The 25466-nt window shown below is 31.6% G+C and overlaps 1 protein-coding gene across 1 annotated transcript in view; it reads left to right on the forward strand.

Annotated features, from left to right (window-relative positions):
* Nucleotides 1-25466, forward strand: part of LOC114331386 (juvenile hormone esterase) — a 132436-nt gene that overhangs the window by 65022 nt on the left and 41948 nt on the right. Inside the window, exon 6 of the mRNA XM_028280963.2 lies at nucleotides 24646-24814. Coding sequence (XP_028136764.2) covers nucleotides 24646-24814 — 169 coding nt within the window. The remainder of the gene's footprint in view (nucleotides 1-24645; nucleotides 24815-25466) is intronic.

Here is a 25466-nt window from a genome sequence, read left to right on the forward strand (position 1 = left end):
AGTCTACTAAATTGTGATAAATAAAAGTTTCTAGCTACCACCAGAGGCGTACGAGAGGGGCCAGTTAATGGTTGACCCTTCCCAAATTCTACGCCACTGAGGGAATTACTATTTTAGCAAAATTTTTCGATTCTCCAATACTTCCTATGTAAATAATATACTCTTTACTGGTAATGATTAAGTCATAGTTTTCGAGATATTGGACGTTAAAAATGAAACGGCATAGTTATTTTGATTCATTCATTCATTCATTTTAAACTTCCAATATCTCTCAAACTGATGACTTTATCAATACCAATAAAGTTATTTACATACAAAGTATTGGATAATCGAAAAATTTCGCTACAACAGTAATTCACTCAGTGGCGTAGAATTTGGGAAGGGTCAATCATTCACTATCCCCTGTCGTACGTCTCTGGCACTAGCTAGAAACGTTTATTAATCACAATTTAATAGGGTGTATAATAGCCACACTTTCTGCCAAGTATGATAAGGATACGCCAAATAGCTTTAAAGTACTTGGTAACAATAATTTTTAAATTTTTAAATAAAACACCCTGTAACCCAGTAAGTAGCCACATTTTATTTAAAAGATTTTAGTTAAATCTTAATATTTTTAGGTCTAGAATCTACAAATCAGAGATTCGACATTCTTAATAAAATTAACCCTAAAAGGGCCCGTAGTAATATAACCCCAAGAAGAAAAAGAAGAAGAAAAAACGACAAAAAAATTTTGTTAATTAGTAAAAAAATCCCATGAACCCAATGATTGAAACGGCATTTCAAAATACTTAATCTCCGCGACGTTATTAAAAAAACAAGTTATAAAAAAATTTGAATAATTTTCAAATGCCACTTTAGGGGGGATTTTAACTGAAATTTGAATTTATCAGTACATTTATCGAAAATATACATAAAAATAAAAATAATAAGATTTAATACAGGTGAATATTTCTTTGGCAACAACCGCGTTTTTGCAATTGAAAATATAGTAACGTTTAAAAAACAAATTCAATATCTCAAAAACTATTAAATATTTTTCGACCAATTTTTTTTTTGCTTAATACTGGTAACATAGCGCAACTTAGTATGTAAAATAAGATATTTTATAGTGCTTATTTAAAACGCTAAAAATAATTTTTTGCAAGTATGTTTTTAAAGTTTTATGTGTAATTATTTAAATAAATAGAGGGTCAAATTTATTTTAGTAAGACTTATGTGAAAAATTTACCCTTCAACTTTACAGAAAACAATCCTATAGATAGACCTTTATTAGTAATTGAATGACCTCAGCAGTTAAAAAAGTAATTTTTTTGCAAAAATGACCCCTTTTTAATTATTTAAACAATGATCCCCTTGTATGATTTGGATACTTTCTTGAAAATATCTTTTGTACCCACCTAAACTTTGATATAAAATTTGTTTTAACCTGTACGAATTTACATATTGACATTTTTTTATTTTATTAGGCTAAAATTCAATATCTCGAGAATGGGCAAATTTGAAGAGAACTCCTCAGACAGGTCGATTTTGATTTTTAAATTAGGACTTTGGCATATATATAAATATAATATTAGTGATTTTTTAATGAGAGTAGGGCTCGTGTTATAGCTCCCTTGAAAAGTTATTTAATTCTCTATTCAGTAATTTAAACGTTAACATAATTATTGATACAGGGTGTGCAAAAAAATGTTCTTCTTTGTGTGTAAATTAATTTAATAAAAAAAAAATTTGTACGCCCTGTATAAATAATTACGTTAATGTTTATATTACTGAATAGAGAATTAAATAACCTTTCAAATGAGCTATCACACAACCCCTACTAGTAAGATCCAACTTCTAGTAAAATCTTATAAGATGCCTCAACGCAGCAGATATATGTAGGTAGTGACCACAGCCTAGTACTATGTAAAATTAGAATCACCATGAAATACGTCTATTATTAGTCGATTATTTTTGATGGATGTATATCTCTGTTAGTTACAACATAATATACCATAGATTTTTGTAGCAGAAAAAAGTATACACAATATTTTTGAGTATTTTTTTCTGGTAATTTTTAGTTCTTTAACTTTAAACATTATTTAATTCTACGGCAATATGAAGTTCGTCGGATCATCTAGTACTTCTATAAAAATTATTTTAGAAAAACAGTAATAGGATTAAAAAAATAAATATACGAGTTTTCAAGCAATAATTATTTTTATGGTAAATAAAATGCGAAATGTTCATCTTTAATTACTTATATGTACATATATCCATATAATTGTAGTACACCTAACTATATTTTATAAACTTTACTTCCTTTATTATTAGTCAGTAATTACTTGCCAATTTTAAAATCGTTTAATTAGTTATACTAGAGACAAGGCCAGGAATAAAAAAGTGATTAAACTATGATGATTATTCATTGTCACATCCTAATTACTAACTTAGTCTGACCCTGTACTTTTAAAAGCCAAGCAGATGATCAAAAGAATAAGTTAATTTTCAGCTAAATCGAAGTACGTATTTTTACCTTGCTATTGTGTAGTCAGTGCAATATGACTTCAATTTGAACTAATACGTTTTAGTATGAACATTAATTTGTTAAAGAAGAGAATGATTGAGACGCGATGATTTCCTCACAAAAATTTATCCGTCTAAAAAATGTAGTCGTCCAGTGTCAACTAGAGATAAGAAGATAGAAGAGATAGACACATAAATACACCTATTCTTAATATGTAATATAATATGCTAATACAACCATAAATTCTATCAACCGACCGATAGGGTGACAAAGTAAGCTGTGTAATACCAATTATTTTATGGAAAAATTCATTACATTGCAAGGCTCAGAAGCCTATGTATTTGAATTCTCCAATTCTTAGTGTGTTGTGTGGTATCCCCAATTTTGTTTAACTTGTACTTGTAAATATTATTTAACGAAGCCTTGAAAGGGCAATGTGGAACTCGAATTGTGGGAGGAACTATTAAAAATATGAGATATGCGGAGATATCCATTGCTATGGAAACTACCCACGCCTAGAATTTGGGCACGATACTCAAAGAAGAAGAAGAATTCTTAGTTTGTAATATATCGGTATTTACCTGTAATCATTGTTCTTGAGATCATAATTTTCTTTCTGTACCTCTCATCAACGTTTTTGCCATATTCAACTATTATTATTTTGGCGTGTCCTGATGTAAAGTTATTTAAACAATATTTTTTAGTTCTGGCTTTCGATACAAATCTTTCTTCCACTTTAAATATCGCAAATTATTGTATACTCCAAGAAGAGATAGCAAAATATGATGTCTTTAAACCAACGAAGACAATACAAGAAAGACTTCCTCTTCTTCTTAAAGTGCCCTCTCCTCAATGGAGATTGGCTACTGCAATTGCAAACTCTTTTCCGTCTTCAGCTGTTCTTATAAAATTAGCTGTTCAAAATTCAGCCCTGTCCATTGTCGAATGTTTCTTAGCCACGATAGTCTTTCCGTTCCTAGTTCTCGCTTTCCCTCAATCTTTCCTTTCACTATAAGTTGAGCATATTGGTACCTACTTATTATTTCTCAGTGTGTGGCCTTCTTTTTATCATTTTATTAGGTGCTTTACAATGTACTCTAATTACAACACAGAGTATTTAGCAAATAGTAGCAAAGTCTTGAATCCTGGCATGCTTTGGGCACCATCCATCGATGGTTCTCCAATACACCTAATCAGTTAGGTCCTCTGGCCATGTCCTTTTCAGTCTTCTTCCCACTAGTGGCGGCTGGTTGAGTTGTTAAATAGTTTGACTTTCATGGGCGTAATTTCTTTCTTGGGCTTTGTTTGCCTGTAGTTTAATAACATCTTCGATGAATGGTATCCCAAGGTCATTATGGATATTCATATTGGAAAATATCATGGTGCATTCGCTATCGTTCGCAGTGACTTTGATTGAAAAGTTTGCAATATTTTAGTGTTGCTCGGTTTGCTGCAGCCCCATAACTCTATACCATAACTCCATATCGGCTTTAGTATAATTTTGTATAATAATATTTTGTTTTCTAATGATAACTGGGATCTTTTACCTAGTAGCCAATACATTTGTCTGACTTTTAAATTTAGTTGACCTTTCTTGGTTTTGATATGGTTCTTCCAACACCGTATTATCCGCGTATCTGACGCTGTTGATATTTACGCTACTCACCTTGAGTCCATCCTTGGAATCCTCCAGTGCCTCTTTAAATATAAGCTCGGAATAAAAATTAAACAGCAGGGGCAAAAGATCCTTGTCTATCTCCAATCTTAATTTCTACGGCGGATGTAGAACCTTCGATCCTAACTCTGAATCCTAACTCGGAAAAATACAATTAAACGGATGGATACATAGATGTTTATATTTCAATATTTTCTTCTTCTTTTTCTTCGCTATCCAATGGATTTATTACACTATCTGTATTAGTCTCCTAGATTCTCTAGACAATTTACTCCTGCACAATTTTTTCATGCAAAGGAGCATTTAAGGCCAGGTTTCCTGCACCCACATGAATTTCCGCAGTCCGTCTTGCAACTTCTTCTTCTTCATGTGCCATCTCCGCGACGGAGGTTGCAATCATCATGGCTATTCTGATCTTAGATGCTGCTGCTCTGAATAGTTCGGTTGATGTGCATCCGTACCATTCCCCCAAGTTACGCAACCACGAGATTCGTCTCCTTCCTACACTTCTCTTGCCCTGGATTTTCCCCTGTATAATCAACTGAAGTATGTTGTATCTCTCATTATGCATAACATGCCCCAGGTACTGCAGCTTTCGTGTCTTGATGGTTTCCAATATTTCCAGTCTTGTGTTGACTCTTCTCATGACTTCGTTGTTTGTTATATGATCGGTCCATGATATCTTCATGATTCTTCTATACACCCACAGTTCAAATGCTTCCAACTTTTTAGTAGTCGATGCGGTAAGTGTCCATGCTTCTATCCCGTAAAGTAGAGTCGAGAAAATATAACACCTTGCCAGCCTAACTCTCAAGTCTAATTTCAGTTCTCTTGCACAAAGTACCTTTATCATTTTATTGAAGTTTGTTCTTGCTTTCTCTATATATGTAGTCTTGCAACTACAGAATATCAAATTCATTATACTGGGTAGACCAGGCATTGGAGTCATTTTTATGGGAATTAACGATTTATACATTAATTTCCATCTCCACTGTGTTGTATCCAAACTGTCTTCACCTTTTCCATACATCCAACTTTGGACTTGGAAGTAAATCATTTTTAAATATAAAAAATATCACAAGGAAAAATTCCTGTACTGGCTGTATACCATAAATAACAAAAAATAAAAACCTTATTTTGTAAAAGGTATATGTATTTAAAAATACTTTTTAAATGTTGGGTGAAGGCATCTACAGTAGGAAGTATTTTACCAACAGAAACTTTTTATTTTTAGAAATTGTTATTAGATATATTCTGTATCTATACGTTTTAACCAACTGATTAGTACTCAATAGAAATTACACTGATATTTTTTTTATTGTCTGTTTGAGATGCACTTTCAGAATGCGTTTTTTTGTATGCACTTTTTCAATACTATCTATACTCCATCTAATTTACTTACCGTTGCACGTCATCTGCGTCATAGCCCGAGACGTCAAATGATACCAACACGAAATATTTAGGCGGCAGGTGTGTTCTTTTTTAGAATCACTTTGCCGAGTACACTGGCGTTACAGCCACTACGCATATTTTATTATATACGCGTAAAAATAATATTTAAAAATTTCTATTAATGTTAACTTAAAGAACTACATATACTCTGGGCTAATTAGCAAAATACAAGGAAAAGTTATTTACCAGCAATTTTATTGCTGGAATCGAATCTTATGATTGTATATATTAATAATATAGATATGCAAAGTCGGCAGATAGTGTGCTACTTTTTTTATAAACAAAATGGCGCCCGAAAGTCGTATTTTTTTCAATTTTTGCTCTATAACTCCAAAGATTTTAACTTTACACCAAAAACACTCAAATAAAAATTCACCGCAATTAAATTCTGCATAGAGACGTTTTTTTTCCGATTTACTTCGACGAAAACTTTCCCCGGAAAAAGCGGGTTTTTCCAACAAAATCGTTAATTTTCAACTAAACTTTTAGATAAGTAGTTGTTAATCAATTATTAAGTAACTTGGTAACGTAAAAGCCCTTTCCATATATATTATAATTCCAGAAGTCTATGGAAATTTAATGAACAGTTTAGCAACAATTAAAATGTTAATTAAAAATTTACGGTCGCTATAATAACGACAATAATTAGGATACATAAGAATAACTATGATTTTTTCATAAAAAGACACTATACCTATCTAACGTACTTTACATAATTGAAATTGGACTATTTAAGCGGCCTCAGGAATATTTTAAAATTATAAACAATTTTTTGGTTTATAAACAAATAGAATATCTCGGGAAATGTTAAACTAAATTAAATTGCAAAAACGGTATTCGAAAGATAGCGGCAGGACGCTTCTTTTAAAAGAAAAAACGTTTAATTGTGACGAGTGGTTCCTGAGCTACAATCGGTCAAAGTTGACCGGAATTTACGGCAAAGATATAAATAATAGGATCATAATTCCATCACCTTTTTATTTTTGTCCTCTTTCTTCACCCCAATTTTCATATCTTTAAAGTCCTCATAACATATATTATTATTATAAAAACTACCTATCGATAATACGTGTGAAAATTGCCAAAAATAGCAAAATTCCAATCAAAAATTAGGTTGGAGAAAATGTAACCCTCAAAGTTCAAAATCGGTATACGTTAACAAAATGCATTTTCTCGGTTTCCCATGGAGCAATTTCCTTCATTCTTTTTTTGTTCCCTAATAACTCGAGTAGAGCCAGCGAACTAATGCATCATTAAATGTCAAACTTGCTTTTGTTGTGTTATAATAGATTAATTTATTTATAAGAACAGAAAATTACATATTTTTTCCAGTTGTAGGCTTTTTTTTTAGATAAACTTACTACAAGTGTACCTTTTAAAGTTAAAAACATAAATATTCTCATTTGAAAGCTGTATAATTATTTAAACAATTTTTATTTAAACAAATTAAAATATTGTGTTACAATAAATAAATAAATTTATTATAACAAAACAAAAGCAAGTTTGACATTTAATAATGCATTAGTTCGATGGCTCTACTCGAGTTACTTGGGAACAAAAAAAGAATGAAGGAAATTGCTCCATGGGAAGCCGAGAAAATGCATTTTTTTTAACGTATACCGATTTTGAACTTTGAGGGTTACATTTTCTCCAACCTAATTTTTGATTGGAATTTTGCTATTTTTGGCAATTTTCACACGTATTATCGATAGTTTTTATTATAATAATATATGTCATGAGGATTTTAAAGATATGAAAATTGGTGTGGAGAAAGAGGACAATAATAAAAAGGTGATGGTTTGAAAATTATGATCCTATTGTTTATATCTTTGGAGTAAATTCCGGTCAACTTTGACCGGTTGTAACTCAGGAACCACTCGTTATAACTAAACGTTTTTTCTTTTAAAAGAAGCATCCTGCCGCTGTCTTTCGAATACCGTTTTCACGATTTAATTTAATATTTCCCGAGCTATTCTATTTGTTTATAAGCCAAAAAACTGTTTATAATTTTAAAATATTCCTGAGGCCGCTTAAATAGTCCAATTTCAATTCTGTTTAGTGCATTAGATAGGTATAGTGTCTTTTTAAGAAAAAATTATAGTTATTCTTATGCATCATAATTATTGCCGTTATTATAGCGACAGTAAATTTTTAATTAACATTTCAATTGTTGCTAAACTGTTCATTTAATTTCCATCGGCTTCTGTAATTATAATATATACGGAAAGGGCTTTTACGTTACCAAGTTATTTAATTATTGATTAACAACTACTTATCTAAAAGTTTAGTTGAAAATTAAAGATTTTGTTGGAAAAACCCGCTTTTTCCGGGGAAAGTTTTCGTTTCCTAAGTAAATCGGAAAAAACACGTCTCTATGAATAATTTAATTGCGTTGAATTTTTATTTGGGTGTTTTTGGTCTAAATTTAAAATATTTGGAGTTATAGAGCAAAAATTGAAAAAAAAACACGATTTTCGGGCGCCATTTTGTTTATAAAAAAAGTAGCACACTATCTGCGGACTTTGCATATCTATATTATTAATATATACAATTATAACATTCGATTCCAGCAATAAAATTGCTGGTAAATAACTTTTCCCAAAAATGGCCTATTCTCCGATAATCAGCCCAGACTAATATCTTTCATTTAATTTGTATAAATGGGTTATAAAGCGTTTTTATGAAGCACATTTTTTCGGAATACACTCTAATTAAAATCGAACGAAGGTGATATTTTGGCATAAATTGGTAACATTTATTTGACAGTTGCGGTCATGACACTTCATATTTGTTTATATTCTTTACTATAAGTATTTGCTTCATTATATTTACTGTTTTTATTATGTACTTTAACGTAAGATTATAACTTAATTCTTGTTTTATATTTCTAAAGTTTTTATTTATTTACATTGAATATTAATTTGTTTTGCTGTATAATTAACTTCCGCAAAAATTGTGTGATGTATTTGATTTAAAATAAATTCAAGAATTTTTTGTAATTGGGCAACAATGTCAATTTATATCTCTAACGTCAATAATGACGTGCAACCATGGGTGCCCATACCCATGGGAAGGGGGGACGTGGCCCCCTCTAGCCTTTCGGGTGCTTTAAACTAGGTATATATTGTCATCTAAAGTATACAAAATTGAGCAACATCTTCACGTCTGGACCTCCCCTAAAAATTTTTATATGGGCGCCCATGCGTGCAACGGTAAGTAAATCAGACGGACTGTAGTTTCCTGGCGCATTCACAAATCAAATGCAAGAAGAATTATTAAGATCCGTCTTGTCGTCTTTTTTTTGTTTTTTTTTTTTTTTTTTTTTTCTTAGGTTCGGTGCTCTATTGCCTCGACTATAGAACCATGAGGATTCTATCCGATTTCTAAACTATTGAATTGACGAGCCGCTACTGTACAGATAAATCATTTACAAAATCAACTTCCTCTGTAGCCAATAAACATTTCGACTGAAAAATTATCATGAAGTTACAAAATATATTAGTATAATTTGGTTCTTGCATGGCATGTTGAATTTAAAGGACAAACGTTTCTATGTTAATGATTAAGGAGAAGTAAGAAAAACACTGGTTTTTATTGTTAATTTAAATTTAAATTGTTACCTAGTTAAGTTTGTTTTATTACACTGAAAAAAAGACGAACTTATTTTTCATGAAGGTGATTATGTTTGCTTATTAAAAAAAATTTAATCGCAATAGGAAAATAATACATAAACTGTAGGTTTGTCTTAATATCTCCAAAGGTCCAAAGTCCATACATGACTTACCTATTTTTATTTGTAGTATATTGTACAAGAGCCGAGGCACGAGGCGAGTGCCGCAAATCAAGCGAGGGAGAAATATGTCATTTTCTTACGTGTTGTACACTGTACGTTTTCTATGGATGCGTTTTTGTCAAGAGTTCAAACTTCAAAATTAGGGAGTTTTTGTAACTGCCTAACGTAACGTATCCCCCTATACGTAAAGCACTAACGTACCGTTAAGAATGATGAACGTTAATAGGTAGTTTTTGTAACTGACTAACGTAACTTAAAACCATTTTTAAATTCCGTTGACATTAAAAAAATAAAACAATGTTCACACAATAAACAATTAATATACAAATGTAAAAAAAGATAAATGTGAATGATGAAATTGTAGTTTTAATTACTTCTATTTAAATATAAAAATATTAGTTTTCCTTAGTTGTAAATTTTTAAATGCTTTTATTTAGTTCAATAGTTTGCGTCAAATCTTTAGACGTTAATTTGACTGCCTTTTCTTCAATGCAAATGAATGAAAATTTGTAGACATAATATGCATTCGCGGGAACAATACACGAATAGTCAATAAAAAAAATTTTTCATGTTTATTAATTGTTTAAATAAAAAAACGATTTTAATGGAAAATGCTTAAATTCTCTTGTTTTTTACAATGTAAAAACTTGAAACTTTTACGGATTGTAGCTAATGATATGAACAATACATAATTTCACTTTTTACGTTAATTGTTTACGTTATGCTTCATTAATAAACAATAAAGTTTAAAATTTTTTGCAGATTCCGACTACTTTTCATGTTAGTACATCATATGTTTTATACATATTTTAATAAACATGACGATGTATTTTAATGTTTGAAAAGAGTAAGACTAAAAAGTAAAAAATAAAAAAATATGAAAAAAAATTTTTAAGAAACGCTTTTATTTAATTACGAGTGACTAAAATTAAAAATATTATAAAAAATCAACTAAAAAGCAAAAATAAACAAAAATTGAAAAAATCTAACACATTCGTTAAAGAAAAGCGTGGCGCGTGTTCATCGAATAAATGGTTTTCGCCCCACGCTTTTCTTTAACGAATGTGTTAGATTTTTTCAATTTTTGTTTATTTTTTCTTTTTAGTTGATTTTTTATAATATTTTTAATTTTAGTCACTCGTAACTAAATAAAAGCGTTTCTTAAAAAATTTTTTTCATATTTTTTTATTTATTTTTGTTTATAGTTGTATACTGTATATAGTTGTAGTTTATACTTTTTAGTTGTAAATTATTTTACCTACCTATTGTATATATCAGAATTCCAGTAAAATGTAAATAGTTTGTTCATATTTACTTGAAAATTTTACTGATATTAGGTCATAATTTGTTTATCTAGTTATTGTGGTGATCACTGTATTTCTTAAATACAAGATTTGTTTGTTTTGGTTTATTAATAGACAACTTAAAAAACAATCAAATTTTAAATCTATTATGAAGTTCCAATTTCCAATAACAAACAAAGAATAATTTTACTCAAATAAACTGAACCAATATAACCTTAAGGGTAACCGGTGAATTGCTCTAATGCAATTGCACGAATTCAATTGCTCGAAAATCAATTGCTTGACATGAAAATTGTTCGAATAAAAAAGAAAATTATATATCTGAAATATTTATTCACAATAATACAAAATATAGACATAAGAAAGATTCTTGCAATAGGATAAATTATGTGATATTCCACGTATATAATCGTATATTAATTTATGCTGAAAAAGTATTTATTACAAATCTAAAATATCTTTGAACTTTTAAAATAATAAGAAAAATAACGGTTTTGATTTTCTCTTATTATGATAATTAGGGATTATAATAATTTCCAGGTATTAGGAAAAGAATAAAATCATTAAATACCCATTACCAATGTTTCTTAATTGATTATTTTGTATTATTGTGAATAAATATTTTAGATATATAATTTTCTTTTTTATTCGAGAATTCGTATTTCGAGTAATTGATTTCGAGCAATTGAATTCGAGCAATTTACCTAGAACCAAACTTAAGGCCCGGCGCAAATTGAACCTAAGCGAGACACAACCTGCATCGGCTAACTGCATAGACAGTTCTGCGCATCCTACAATCAGAATCAGTGTATTCGTTCGCAGGGCTCGCTTGGGAACGTTTATCATCGGCGTACAGTTTTCTTGGGCCGTGGGACGCGTGACTCACCGCCAGATGTTTATTTTTACTTGTTTTTGTTTGCGAGATGGACTTACCTGAAATGAATACGGATGGTACCTAAGTACAATTTATTATGATAAATAAAAATATTAGCATAGTCAACACCCCGAGTGAAGACTGCGTTGTCTTTGTCATTAAATTCTGATAACTTTTTTAGACTAAATAAGCTACTACTTTGGTAGACTAAATAAGCGGCGATATGAAATTAATAATCAAAGTTATGCCTTTACAAAAACACATTATTAGAAAAATAAGGTGAAAAATTATTCATGTTACTTAAAACCGTGATCGATAAAAATATCGTATTACCCTCAAATTCAACTTATCGGCATATTACATTTTTGTTTATTACATAATATTACATTTTTATGCTTAAAAATTAAAAACGAAATATGCAGATTGTGTTATTTTTTATGACCGATCAGTAGCGGAGGGATTATGAATTATAATGACCTGCAGTAATTGTAAATGATTGCGATCCGAGCAGTAAATTGAGGAATATGAGTTATGATCGAGCAGTAGGGGAGATATTATTTTAAATATCTAGGTATTATGTGCAGAAATAAAATACTCAGTGTAAGATATTTTTTTATGCACCCGCTTATGATCAAATTCGATGTTTTCGGTAGTCATACCGCTACGACTAATAGGGACGTGTAAGATATTTTTAAAACGTTACTAGTTACAAGTACCTAAATACCGACTTTACGTTGCCTACTCAATTCAGTACAAGGATCAGATACATCAGTATTTTGTAATCAGTATTTGTACTCAGTACCACTGAGAACCGGTATCAAAAGTAACCGTTACATGTCCGCACTGATTTTGCCCGTCTTTATTCGCCACGTCGATAGCCAACGGTTGGGTTAAGTTGTGTTCAATATGCGGCACGCTAGAAAAATAAATGCACGGGTCACCCGTCCCGCCGGCGCAGGTTGTGTCTGGCTAGATTCAATTTGCGCCGGACCTAAGGCCCGGCGGATAATTTGGTATTCACTAATATAAACATTAGCATAATTATTTATACAGGGTTAGAATTAACAAAAAATTTTGAATTAAATTAATTCCAATATTTAGATTACGTCATCACACCCAGATGGATGACGTCACTAGTATGATATTTATGCCAAAAAATTATAATTTAAAAACAAAAATCGATCTGTTTCGGGATTTATCTCCAGAGTCACCCATTCTCAAGAAAATAAATTTATTCCAACTCAAATGTCCTTACTGTATTTGTTTATAAGCCAAAACATTGTTTATAACTTTAAAACAGTGCTGAGGCCGCTTAAATATACGATTTTAATTCTGTAAAGTGTAATAGATAGGTAGAGAACCTCTTTCTATGTAAAAAAATTAGCAAACTTCTAAATGGTCTACTTTTTATTCAGAAAGTTTTTAAATTAATTTAGATTGCAAAATTATTATGCAAAATCTATTAGGTCGATTTTATTGAAATTTGGTGGACGGTTTAAGTATGTCGTAAGAATTTTCCAAGCGAATTATGAAGCTTCTAAGTGCAACCAAAGTGGTTGAAAAACATTGAATAAAAAGAGTCTTTTTTGCCCCCTTATTTTCTATTTATTGCTATTTTGCAGAAAGGGTAACAATTTAAGACATTTTAAACCAGTCGTGTATTATACAAAATTCAATTATCTTTATTTTATTTTCCTACGACTTTGTTCCAAAATGAATCGTTTTAAAGTTATAACAATGAAATTAGAAAAAAATCGATATTTTTCGAAATTTTTCAATATTTAAATTTTTTTATTAATGTTCCGGGCATATTTGAAAAGGAGCATAAGTCAATTATAATTATTGAAGTTGTCACCTAACTTTTTCTGCAAAAATCCGAATGGCACCTCTCACATCTACTTCAAAACAGATCCGCCATGGTCTAAAACACATTTTGTTTGACAAAAATAATTGTGTTTATATTGTGCATGTTAAATCGGTGTATTCAACTTAAAATAACGGAGAAATGGTCGATTTTAGGGGTATAATGCTACGAATATCTTTTGTAGTGATTCAAAGGACCTTTAAAACAAGCACTATTAAATGTCGATTACTTTCAAACTAAGCGAGATATGGTCCAAAAAATTTGATGACTAATGTATTTTAAGGAAAAATAAGAAGTAAGTGTATTTAACCCCTCATCAACCAGAATCTAAATGCATCGTTTTCCTTCTACAATAACTTTTATTATAGTGTTATTTCTATGTATAATTATCATGAAGTTACAAAATATATTAAGTAGTATAATTTTGGTTCTTGCATGAAATGTTGATTAAAGGACACACGTTCCCAAGTTAATGATTAAAGGGAAGTTGTAAGAAAATCGCCAGTTTTATTGTTATTTTAAATTTAAATTGTTACCTAGTTAAGTTTGTTTTATTACACTGAGAAAACAGACGAACTTATTTTATATGAAGGCGACTATGTTTATTTAATTAAAAAAAATAGAATTGTATCGTAGTGGGAAAATAATACATAAATTGTAAAAATAATACATAAAGAAGCCTGAATTTTTAGACAAGTGGTTTATAAACGATATTTAGAGAAATAACTAGAAATATTTTATTCCCTATTTAAGTTCGAATATAAGAATTATTCTACGTTGGAGATCGCCATTGCGAAGGGTTATCTCTCGATCTTCTACCACGTGGAATAATAATGTTTCTATATTTGGCATCTGAGTCCATTCACGTTTGTTTTTTACCCATGAAACCTGTTTTCTCCCTACATCTCTCCGACTTTCTGTATTTTTTAAAAATCAGTTGCAGTATTCCAGATAAAGTACATGCCTCCTATTAGCGAGACAAGGACAACAATAGATTCTGTTATAGCTCAGTCCTTACAGTAGGGATCCTAAAAGTGCAAGCGGGTCCAACTGAACTTTGGTTGTAAGAGTAGTATGTTGGCTAAATCGTGCAGTATATAATATGCTGATAGAAAAGCATTTCGGGCATCTCTTTCTCTCTCTCTCTTCAATCCTGACCCCCCGGAGGGAGTGTAGTGGTCGACGTGATGTCGTGTATTGTCCGTCTCCAAAGATCTCTGTCTCTGGTCATTTCTTTTTACTCATGCATAGGTCTTTTGCATATTCCTGTAATCTGATCGATCCAACTTGTTGGGGATCTTCCTCGTGATCTTCGGCCTTCCACCTTTCCTTGTATAATGAGCCTTTCCATGTTTTCTGTGTTTGCTCTCATAACATATCCAAAGTATTTTAATTGTTGGAGATGGACTTTACTGGAGAGTCGTTGGCTAACTTTTAGCTCTCTTAAAATTGAATTTATTTGTTCTATGGCCGGTCCAAGGAATTCGTAGCATTCGTCTCCAACAGAACATTTCAGTGGCGTCTATCTTTCTTCTTTCCGAATTTCTCAGGGTCCAAGATTCACATCTGTAGGTCAGTATTGGGAATATTAAGCAGTTGATCAACCTCATCTTTAACGCTCTTGAAATTTAACAGTCCTTCCATATTGTGGTCATTTTTGCTGTGGCGACTTTTGCTAGATCACATCTACGTTTTATTTCTTCCTGTAGTGACACTGTGTTTGTGATTAATGATCCCAGATATAAGTATAAGCTCACAACCTCAAACCGATCAATTGTGGTTAAGTGTGGATGATTGTTATGTAGTCTATCCATTATCATGATCTTTGTCTTTGATATGTTTAATTGCAGACCAAATATTTAACTTTCGTTTTCAACCAGTCGTATAAGATCAATCAGCTCTGCTTGACTATTTGCAAAATTTGGGAAACGTAGGTTGTTTATTTTATGAGCATTTATTGAGATGTCTGCTTGACTATTTGCAAAAATTTGCGAAACGTAGGTTGTTTATTTTATGAGCATTTATTGAGATGCCTGTTTCCCATCCTTCAAGTGCTCTTCTCATGCTCTACATATATATTGAATAATTGAGGAGATAGTACACATCCCTATCTGAGACCCCGTTCTGGATTAAATTCGTTTGAAAGTGTGTCAAGCACTTTAACTGATCCAGTAGTGTGTTCGAATAGTTCAGTTATAAGCGAAATAAGGAGTTGGGGTACGCCTACTTCTTTTAGTATTCGCCATAAGTGTCTCCACTTGACCCTGTCAAACGCCTTACGATAATCTATAAAGCATATGTACAGTGGAATATTGAATTCCCTAGATTTTTCTATTATCTATCTTATATTCAACAGGTGTTCTCGAGTGTGAACTACCTTTGGTCAATCCAGTTTGCTCTTGTGGAATTTCTCTTTGAAGGAATGTTTTTAGTCTCTCATTGATTATATTTCAGATTTCAGGCATCAAACATATGAAAATCTTTTTAGGCCGTAATAGTGAAACGACCTCCAATGTAATAAATCTTATACTGAAGTGATGGTACCTCCTGAGGCAAAATGTTCCGGAATTAAACTGAGCCTCCGTTCGAATTGCCGGTTGAGAACTTCAGAAGGAAAACGATAAAAGGCTAAAAAAATTACGGTATGATCTTGGTATCCTGGAAGTCTTACAGGTTGTATAACATTCAAGAGACTAAATGGAAAGGACAAAAAGAGAAAGAACTGGGTCTTCATCTCCTTCTTCTTTTTATGTAGACATGACTGTTAATTTTTTTAATGTGCCTCCAGTAAGCTCTCGTTTCATCCTTTTCATGGTCTTCCCACTGATAGAAAGGTGAAAAGAACTAAGTGAAAGATAAAAATTGTGGCATGTATTGAAAAATATCGTTAGAAATGTAATTGGTATAATCGTTGGTAGTGAAAAAAAAAAGATAAATAACGTAGTAGAAGTTACAAGAACGAGCGATAGAATAATATCATTGAAATTTGTACTTGATAAAGAAGTATTGAATATGTGTGTATGTGTCTGTATGACCTCAAACAAGTCTAAGTGGAAGTACTTCAAAAATACAGAAAAGTAAGCCAGGTAAATTCGATAATATTCCTTGAGAAGTATGGGGAGCACAAGTTTCCAAACAAGTTTATTTAATAGAATTATGGAAGATTTTACAAATTCCAGACGAATGGAGAAATACTATATTTGAACCGGTTTACAAAAACGAGGGTGATATACAACAGTGCACAAACTTCAGGGCTATAAAACTACTTAATAACACAATGAAAATACGGGAGAGAGTAATTGATAGATAGATACGTAAAGAAACCCAAATATCCCATAATCAGTTTCGGCTTATGCAAGATAGATAAACAAAAGATGCAATTTTCACTACAAGTCAGTTGATGTAAAAATACAGAAATAATAAATAATAGTATATTAAGTATGGAGAACGGTAAGGGTTTTATACCGATCGAAGACAATTGTTTGGAGGAGGAGCGGAACGACGACTCCAATTATTGTCTGAGATCGGTTACCCTTAACGTTCGACATGCTTATAACGTTTTTGGCACGATTGATACCATTATAAATTATAAAATTAAACATTTTCGTCATATTGACTAGTTTCATTCATTTTATCAAGATAGATACTTTCGTTGTTAGGTAGTAACTAGGGTGCATAACAACAATGGAAAATAGAGTTTTTATTTAGTTGTCAATAATTTTAAGTACAATTTTGATTATTATAAATTAAAATATGAGCGAAAGTGAATTTGAAGAAATTGAACGGGCTTGGGAAGAAGGGTGTTCCGCAATTATTCCCGAAAAATCCAAAATCCGTTATCAAAATACCTACCAAAGTTTTAAAAAATGGTGCGAAAGCAAGAATTTAAGAATCGAAGAAAAGACTCTATTGGCATATTTCGTTCAAAGACATATGCAGTTAAAAGCTCCTGGAAGCCTCTGGGCAGAATATTCAATGATTAAATCCACCGTTTTTCTTTATGATGGTATTGATATTTCCAAGTTTTCAACTTTGATCGCGTATTTGAAGAGAAAAAATGTTGGCTATAGGCCTAAGAAAGCGAGCATTTTTACACGGGAGCAATTTGAAAAATTTCTGATGGAAGCACCGGATGAAGAATTTCTAGTTCACAAGGTAACATAAGCTAGTTTAGGTAAAAGAAATACTCTAATGAAGAATTTTTCATAATTTGTAGGTCGCAATGATATTGGGAATATCTGGTGCCTATAGAAGAGAAGAATTATATAATATTACTATGAATGACATCCAACAAACCGATGGTTTAATGATTGTAAAAGTACCCAATACAAAAACGAACATCCAGCGTACTTTTACAGTCGTTAATAAACCAGACGATAAAATTCCATATTTAGAAATTCTGCAAAAGCATATAAAACTTCGTCCATTACAAGTAAAATCAAATCATTTGTTCTTAACCCTCCGTTACTCGCACACGGTGTGGGAGACCGGGCCTGTAAATAAATTCCTGTAACTCTGCTTGTAGTGGGGATTTTGAATGGCTACTTCGTACACTTCTTCAGTGGTCAATCAACTGTGGGTAAAGTCAGTTCGCAGTGTAAAAAATAGTACTGTCCTTTTGTTATTACGCAACACGGTCCCGTACACCGTGTGCGAGTATTTGTGCACCAATTTTTGTGTTTGGATCACACATCGATATTTTTAATTAGTAAGGTAATTTAAGATCTTTTCCTTATTTTCAATGTTTATAGATTAGTTTATTTATATTTATATATATAAATATAAATATATAACTTACCCAGAACCATCAGAATGAGGTTTAGGGAGATATGTGGTTTACCAACAGAACAAGTACCAGTCGTAACACCAGGAACTTCAGATCGCTGTGCTGTTTGTGCTTGGAAGAAAAATAGAAAAACAAAGTTTTACTGCCAAATATGCTCAAAATATCTGTGTTTGGAACACCATTGTTCCAATGAATGTGACACCATTGTGTATTTCATGTTTTAAAAACGTTAATTAATTTTTATAACTTTTTTTGTTAATACAATTACTCTTTATTTTTAATTTTTTTGTGTATTGAATTAAGATCTAAAGTTCTTAGCACAGTATAAAGAGGGACAGTAGAACCACTCTCCGAAAAATTGGAAGTAAAGTCTGTAGTCGCGCAGGGCGACCGCGCAATGTTGGCAATCGCTTTTGCCCCACTCTCGCATTGCAAGTCGCATAGAAACGTACGGATTTTAACAGGGAAAACCCGCATCCACCACTGGTGAATTACCAATTGCGTACTGCCGGTATTACTTCTTGATATCAAAGCGCCGACAGAGGAGTGATTTTACTGTGGAACCTCTATATACTGTGGTTCTTAGTAAACAAATTTAACCATATTCAATTTTTTTTTCACTTCCAAAGTTTTTGTATATACATATAAATGGATAACAATGAAAATTATTAAATTTTTGATTAAAGTAATATAATGTGAACACAAACGCATATCTACAAAATTATATGATCATATATTCATTAAATAATTTAATCGTACACAATTTTGCAAAAAAAAATTATTTTAAAACACTGCTGACCCATATTTTTGGACCCGGTCTCCTGCACCGTGCGCGAGTATCAGATCACAAAAAGTTGGCGCGAGTAACGAAAGGTTAAGATACGCCAAAGGAAAATGTTGTGCTCAAGTAATAGGGAAAGGGACAATCGGGGGCTGGCCTTCTCAAATTGCCAAATTCTTAAATTTGCCTAATCCCGAGAACTATACGGGCCATTCGTTCAGGAGGACATCAGCAACGCCTTTGGCTAATAAAGGTGTTGGTGTCCTCGGATTAAAGCGTCATGGAGGTTGGCGTTCATCGAAAGTGGCAGAAAGCTATGTAGAAGATTATCTTCAAAATAAAATAGATTTTGCCGAAAAAATATTGTGCAATACTAGTAATACTACTAATGTATGCGATTCTGCAGGAGTTTCTGTTAGAAGTGAAACCGTGAAACCACAGCCCAAACAAGTGGGATTTCATTAAATAATTTAACAAATTGTACCATAAGTTTCAATATTAATAAATAATTCGTTAGTTTTCTTTATTCTTTCAAAAAATAAATTAAAATTAAGAGATTTTTTAACTCGACGGTAAGTGAATTACTTACCGTCGAGTTGGAGTACTTACCGTCGAGTTGGATTACTTACCGTCGAGTTGCTAGTAAATGTCACCTACTGACGTAAAATCTGTCACGGTAAACAGTCAAAAATGATCAATCGTGCAAAAAATATATTAAATTGCGTTCAAAGCAAAAAAGGGGACTAGACAGAGCTGCATACTATCACATTATTATACATATACAACTTGTATTCTGAATAAATAATAGGGAAAGTACTAGACGAATGGGATAAAGGAATCAATATAGAAGGTAGAATAATCAACAACCTGCGATACGTAAATTCAGTTGATGTAAAAATACAGGAATAATAAATAAAATATATTAAATTGCGTTCAAAGCAAAAAAGGGGACTAGACAGAGCTGCATACTATCACATTATTATATACAACTTGTATTCTGAATAAATAATAGGGAAAGTACTAGACGAATGGGATAAAGGAATCACTATAGAAGGCAAAATAATCAACAACCTGCGATACGTAGATGGCAGACCTAAGCTAGCAGGGAATGAAGTCGAAATAATTACCAACACCGAACGACTAAGCCAGATAACCAAAGAATTCGGACTGCATATCAACAGATCAACACTAGAAAAACAAACATAATGATCGTAGACAAGACAAATAACAATCTACCGCACATACACCCAGTGGAGAATTTCGAAATAGTACGATCAAACAACAACATCGATAGAAAGATCAAACAACAAGGACACCGGAAGGATCGAAGCCTTTGAAATATGGGTCTATAGAAAAATTCTACGTACTCAAAGTACACAGAACCAACCTGTCAATTCTGGAAGAGCTTTATATAAATGCAGTCTATTAAAAAAGTAGTAATCGAGCATACTTAGATTACTTCAGCAATATACCCAGAAAATCGGGAATTATAGAACAGTTGGGATCAGAAGGAAAGGTAGAAGGCAGAAGACCGATAGGATGATCTCTAACGATGGACAGACCAAAGAAAAACTCTAGTGGTAAAACCCCTAGATACTGCCGACCGTCTGGCAAAGCATCGCAGCCAATAGGGACAGTAAGCTAAAATACTTATTACTACTGCTAGTGTCACAACGCCCCCCTAGTAAGGAGTCAAGGAATGAGAAGTACATATTTATTGTTAGAAGTATTACGAAGGATTAAAACTTCTGGGGTCGTCCTACGTCATTGGGTCTCCTTCGCAAATATTTTGATTTTTGGCTGCTCGCTCTGTTTGTAGTTATCTAGCCCGTTATTATTTTCAGTGTTTTTCTCAGAATTTTATGATTTTGGTTCTATTTATATGTATTTAGAACTAGTTAATATAACTGATGCTGTAATAATATTTAAGTAAAAATGAAACAATGATTCCACTATATTTGAGCTAAAATATGCTTAATGTCCGACTGGTATATTATTTGACAAATAATGACATGATTTCGAAGTCAGTTAAGTATGATATTAATACCCTATGGCGTAATTTTTCAAAATAACGCCCTAGGGTATTAAATTTAAATAACTAGTTAAATACGGTCAAGTTGACAAATAACAACCTAAGTAAAACTATGGTTACCAAAATTACGTTACAACTATTGCGGGTAAATGTACCTATTTGAAAACTAATTAATTCAAAATTAATTCAAATGTTTTGCATAAAAAGAATAGTCGGACATTAAACGTTGAAGGCACCTCTGGTATTAAAGATTAACGCTTTCGGTCAACGTATATCCCTCGGACCAAAGGCCCTCGGTATACACACCGTTGACCTCAAGCGTTATTATCCTTATAATACCCTTGGTACCTTAATAACTATAATAACATAACGAGATATTTAACACTTTATGATATTGGCATGACAATAGCATTGTTTAACTGGACAATGACTGTCTAGTTAAACAATGGCAATGGTATACTATCAGATCTAATGCATTTCTCATCGTCAGTCATTCCATCTACACTTCTGGCCAAAAAAAGTGGGACACATTAAAAATGGGTCATTTTTGATTTCTCGAATCTCCTAAACCTGTTGTCCGATTTTAGTGATTTTTTTTTCATATTATAGCCGTATTCTCTAAGAATATCGATGTAGTAACAGTGTTGCTGAACAGGTAAATGTCATTGTATATAGGGTGTAACAATAATACTGTGTTTTTTCCTGAAAGTTCGTAACACCCTATGGAATATTATAGCATTTAAAAAATATTGAAATTAAAACTCAATTGTAGCCTTAGCCTTTCTTAACATTATGCCTTTTGACTCATTCACTTATGTTGGATAATGAAAAAGTTAGGTACTTTGACAACTAGCCATGTTCTTTATCAACACAGGGTGTTTCTAAATAAGGGCGACAAACTTTAATTGTTAATTCTGCATGAAAAAGTACTGACAGTTTGCTTTATAAATATATGTCCGCAAATGCTTCGTTTCCGAGATACGGAATGTTGAATTTTTTCTTACAAATTGACGATTTATTTATTGCTCTAAAACAGGTTGAGATATGCAAATGAAATTTGGTAGGTTTTAAGATGTAGTTATTTCACATTTTTTGACAATCAACTAAAAATTTTATATTCACCATTGGCGTGCATACAGGTAATATGACCGGGTAATATGACCCGTATGCACGCCAATGGTGAATATAAAATACATAATTGTATGTCAAAAAATACGCAATAACTTCCTCTTAAAACCCACCAAATTTCATTTGCATATCTCAACCGGTTTTAGAGCAATAAATAAATCGTCAGTGCGTAAGAAAAAATTCAACATCCTGTATCTCGAAAACGAAGCATTTGCAGACATATGTTTATAGATCAAACGGTCATTATTTTTTCATGCAGAATTACCCCTTAGAGTTTGTCGCACTTATTTAGAAACGCCCTGTATTGATGAAGAACATTGCTAGTTAAAAGCAGAATGTTAAGAAAGGTTAAGCCTACAATTTAGTTTTAATTTCAATATTTTTTAAATGCTAGAACATTCCACAAGGTGTTACGAACTTTCAGGAAAAAACACAGTATTATTGTTACACCCGGTATACAATGAGATTTACCTGTTCAGCAACACTATTACTACATCTATATTCTAAGAGAATAAGACATATTAAAAATATCACTAAAATCGTACAACAGGTTTAGGAGATTCGAGACATCGAAAATGTTCCATTTTTAAGGTGTCCTGATTTTTTTGGCCAGGAGTGTATTTCATCTTTGTGGTATATTTTAAACTTAAGACTTTGAAATCCAGTGGCGAGCTGGCCATATAAATGAATCGGTGCAATCACCGAGAGGCCGGTCAGATAGGATTTTTTCACAAAAATTTTTAGATGTAACAAAAAAAAATATTTTTTAATTTCTAATTTTAATTTTGCTAATAATATTAATAAAACATTTCAAAAAAATTTAAATTTTTCCAATTTTCTTAAAACATGTATATATGTACTGTGCAGAATAAAAAATGTCTTCCACATTGTTTCCAAAGTATTGGAAGTATTGAAAAACAATTTGATCAAGACAAATGATGTGATGTGAATCCAAAAATATATGATGTTATATGCACCCTACATCCTAGAAATTTTGACAATAAAAAATGGTATTCGCTCTGAGCTTCGCTGGTGTCGCTCCTAGTGGATTATAATTCAACTTTTACCGGTAATTTTTAAATTTATTATTAAATTGATATCGCTTAATATTTACAACGCTAAAAAGTAATTAAATTGTAAAAGATTTTTTTAAGATTTTGCTAATCATTTTGACGTTCTATTGATGAAATATTAATTTCTTACTTCGGATACTTTCACAATTATCGTGTAGATGGCGCTAAGATTAATTTATAATTACATATTACGGAACATTAAAAAACGTAAATTGAGTATTTAAAACATAAGTATATTTAAGGTAAAAATATATACCACAGCTTTGACCAACTAATATTTTTTATAATTAATGTTTTTAATTTTAATTTTAAATTAATCACTTTGACATTTATGTCAAATTTCCAGTAAACGTTTACAGACTTGTCACTACTGGCGCTCCCGAATTTATAAATATCCCCTCTACGTACGAGCTCACAGCGTATACCTTTATGAGCTTTAACGGCATTTAAATCATTTACTAAAAAATTAAGAAATTTTTATCCAACCATAATTGCGACTGCAATTAGAGAAGAACTCGTGGATTGTGCTGATAAATGGATTGTATTAAAAAATAGGATTTTGCAAAATTCTGAAATTATAGAAGATCGAGTTTATGAGGAATATGTTCAGTCTATAGAAATTATGAAGGATGATATTATTAATCTAAGTGATAATGAACATGAAGTAACAAATGACAATGTTGTTGATATCGTGATAACTTCACCTCCGTGTGGTACTAATAAGTATAAAGATTGTATAGCTTGCTGTTGCGCTGTTTTCCATAAGTACAACTTATATCAGTGTACATATCCAAATTTAAATAGTATATAAGCATTTATTAATTCTTTCAGTGACACAGAAATCTTGCGAAAAAAGCTTTTCAACGTTGAAATACATAAAAAAATCAGTTAAGAAGTACTTTAACACAAGATCACTTGGAAACATTTGAGGCGCTAAGAGCAACAGTGGCCTAATCCAAAATCCACAATTTTACCAAAACGGTTTTATTACATTAAAGTTATCCCTTATTTCACTTATCAAACTCATATTATATTTATTCAGGAAATCATGTTTTCTGCCTTACTGCATGCAATATTGGCATACATGTCATTTATTATTTGTAAAATTATTGCTTATTCTTAAATAAAAAAACATTTCAAATTAAAAAAATCATTGAGTTTAAAGTTGTATGTTTGATTTAAAAATAATTTATATTTTTGTTTTTTTTTTGATTTTATAAATAACAATAAAACATCCTGATAATAGAAGGTAAAATGATGGGAGGCCGCTTTTCTATAAAAATCACCGGGCCGCTTGAAAAGTTCCAGCACGCCACTGTTGAAATCAACGTGGAATGAAATTAATAAAATCTAAGTAAATCCTAATATTTGCAGGTATGGGACTACGATCCTATGATTCCATTCAAACCAGTTGTAGAACCAAGTGAAGTTGAAGACCCATTTATGCCTGATCACCCACTAAATATTATCAAGTCTGGAAAAAGTATGGATGTTCCAATTATTGTCGGAATCACAAGTGAAGACGGTGCTCTTAAAAACGCAGGTGAATAAACAATAATTGAATCGCTTGTTGTATAAAGGGAATAAGTCCACTTCCGTACGAAATTAAAGTGAGACATACATTTTGTTAAACCAACGTCGACGGACCGATGCACAGTGTTCAAAATTGAAGGAAACGTGATCGAAAGTAAAAAAAAAATAAATCTGAGAATGCCGAAATTAAGGGGTTTGTTTGTACTACTCATGATGCAACTTTTCAGCAAAAATTGATTTTTTAAGTTTGTTAGGGCCAGATGTATTAATGATCAAAAATACAAAATTCAATATAATTTTATACATCAAATTTAAATCCTCAGAATATGCCTTTTACTTTGATTATTACTTCATTTATGTGGATAGCTAATGTAAAAGTAATTATTGGAGATAAAAATACATACTTTAAAGATTAAAATGATATAGTTAGCTTCACGGAAAGGTGATTATAATTTTGATATAATCGGCTGTCTAAAAACCTATACAATTTTTGATAAAATTAATGTTTGACAGCGTATTACGTTTATTGTGCCATCTTGTGCCACGTTAAATCCTTCACTAGATGAAAGATTACAATGTAGGGAATAAAAAAATATATAACACAAACTGCGGAAAACTGCGCAACTGAGTACATGGCGCATTGCATCGAGCGCTGCGCGCAT

Source organism: Diabrotica virgifera, chromosome 1, assembly GCF_917563875.1.
Source record: "Diabrotica virgifera virgifera chromosome 1, PGI_DIABVI_V3a".
In the NCBI taxonomy this organism is placed as follows: domain Eukaryota; kingdom Metazoa; phylum Arthropoda; class Insecta; order Coleoptera; family Chrysomelidae; genus Diabrotica; species Diabrotica virgifera.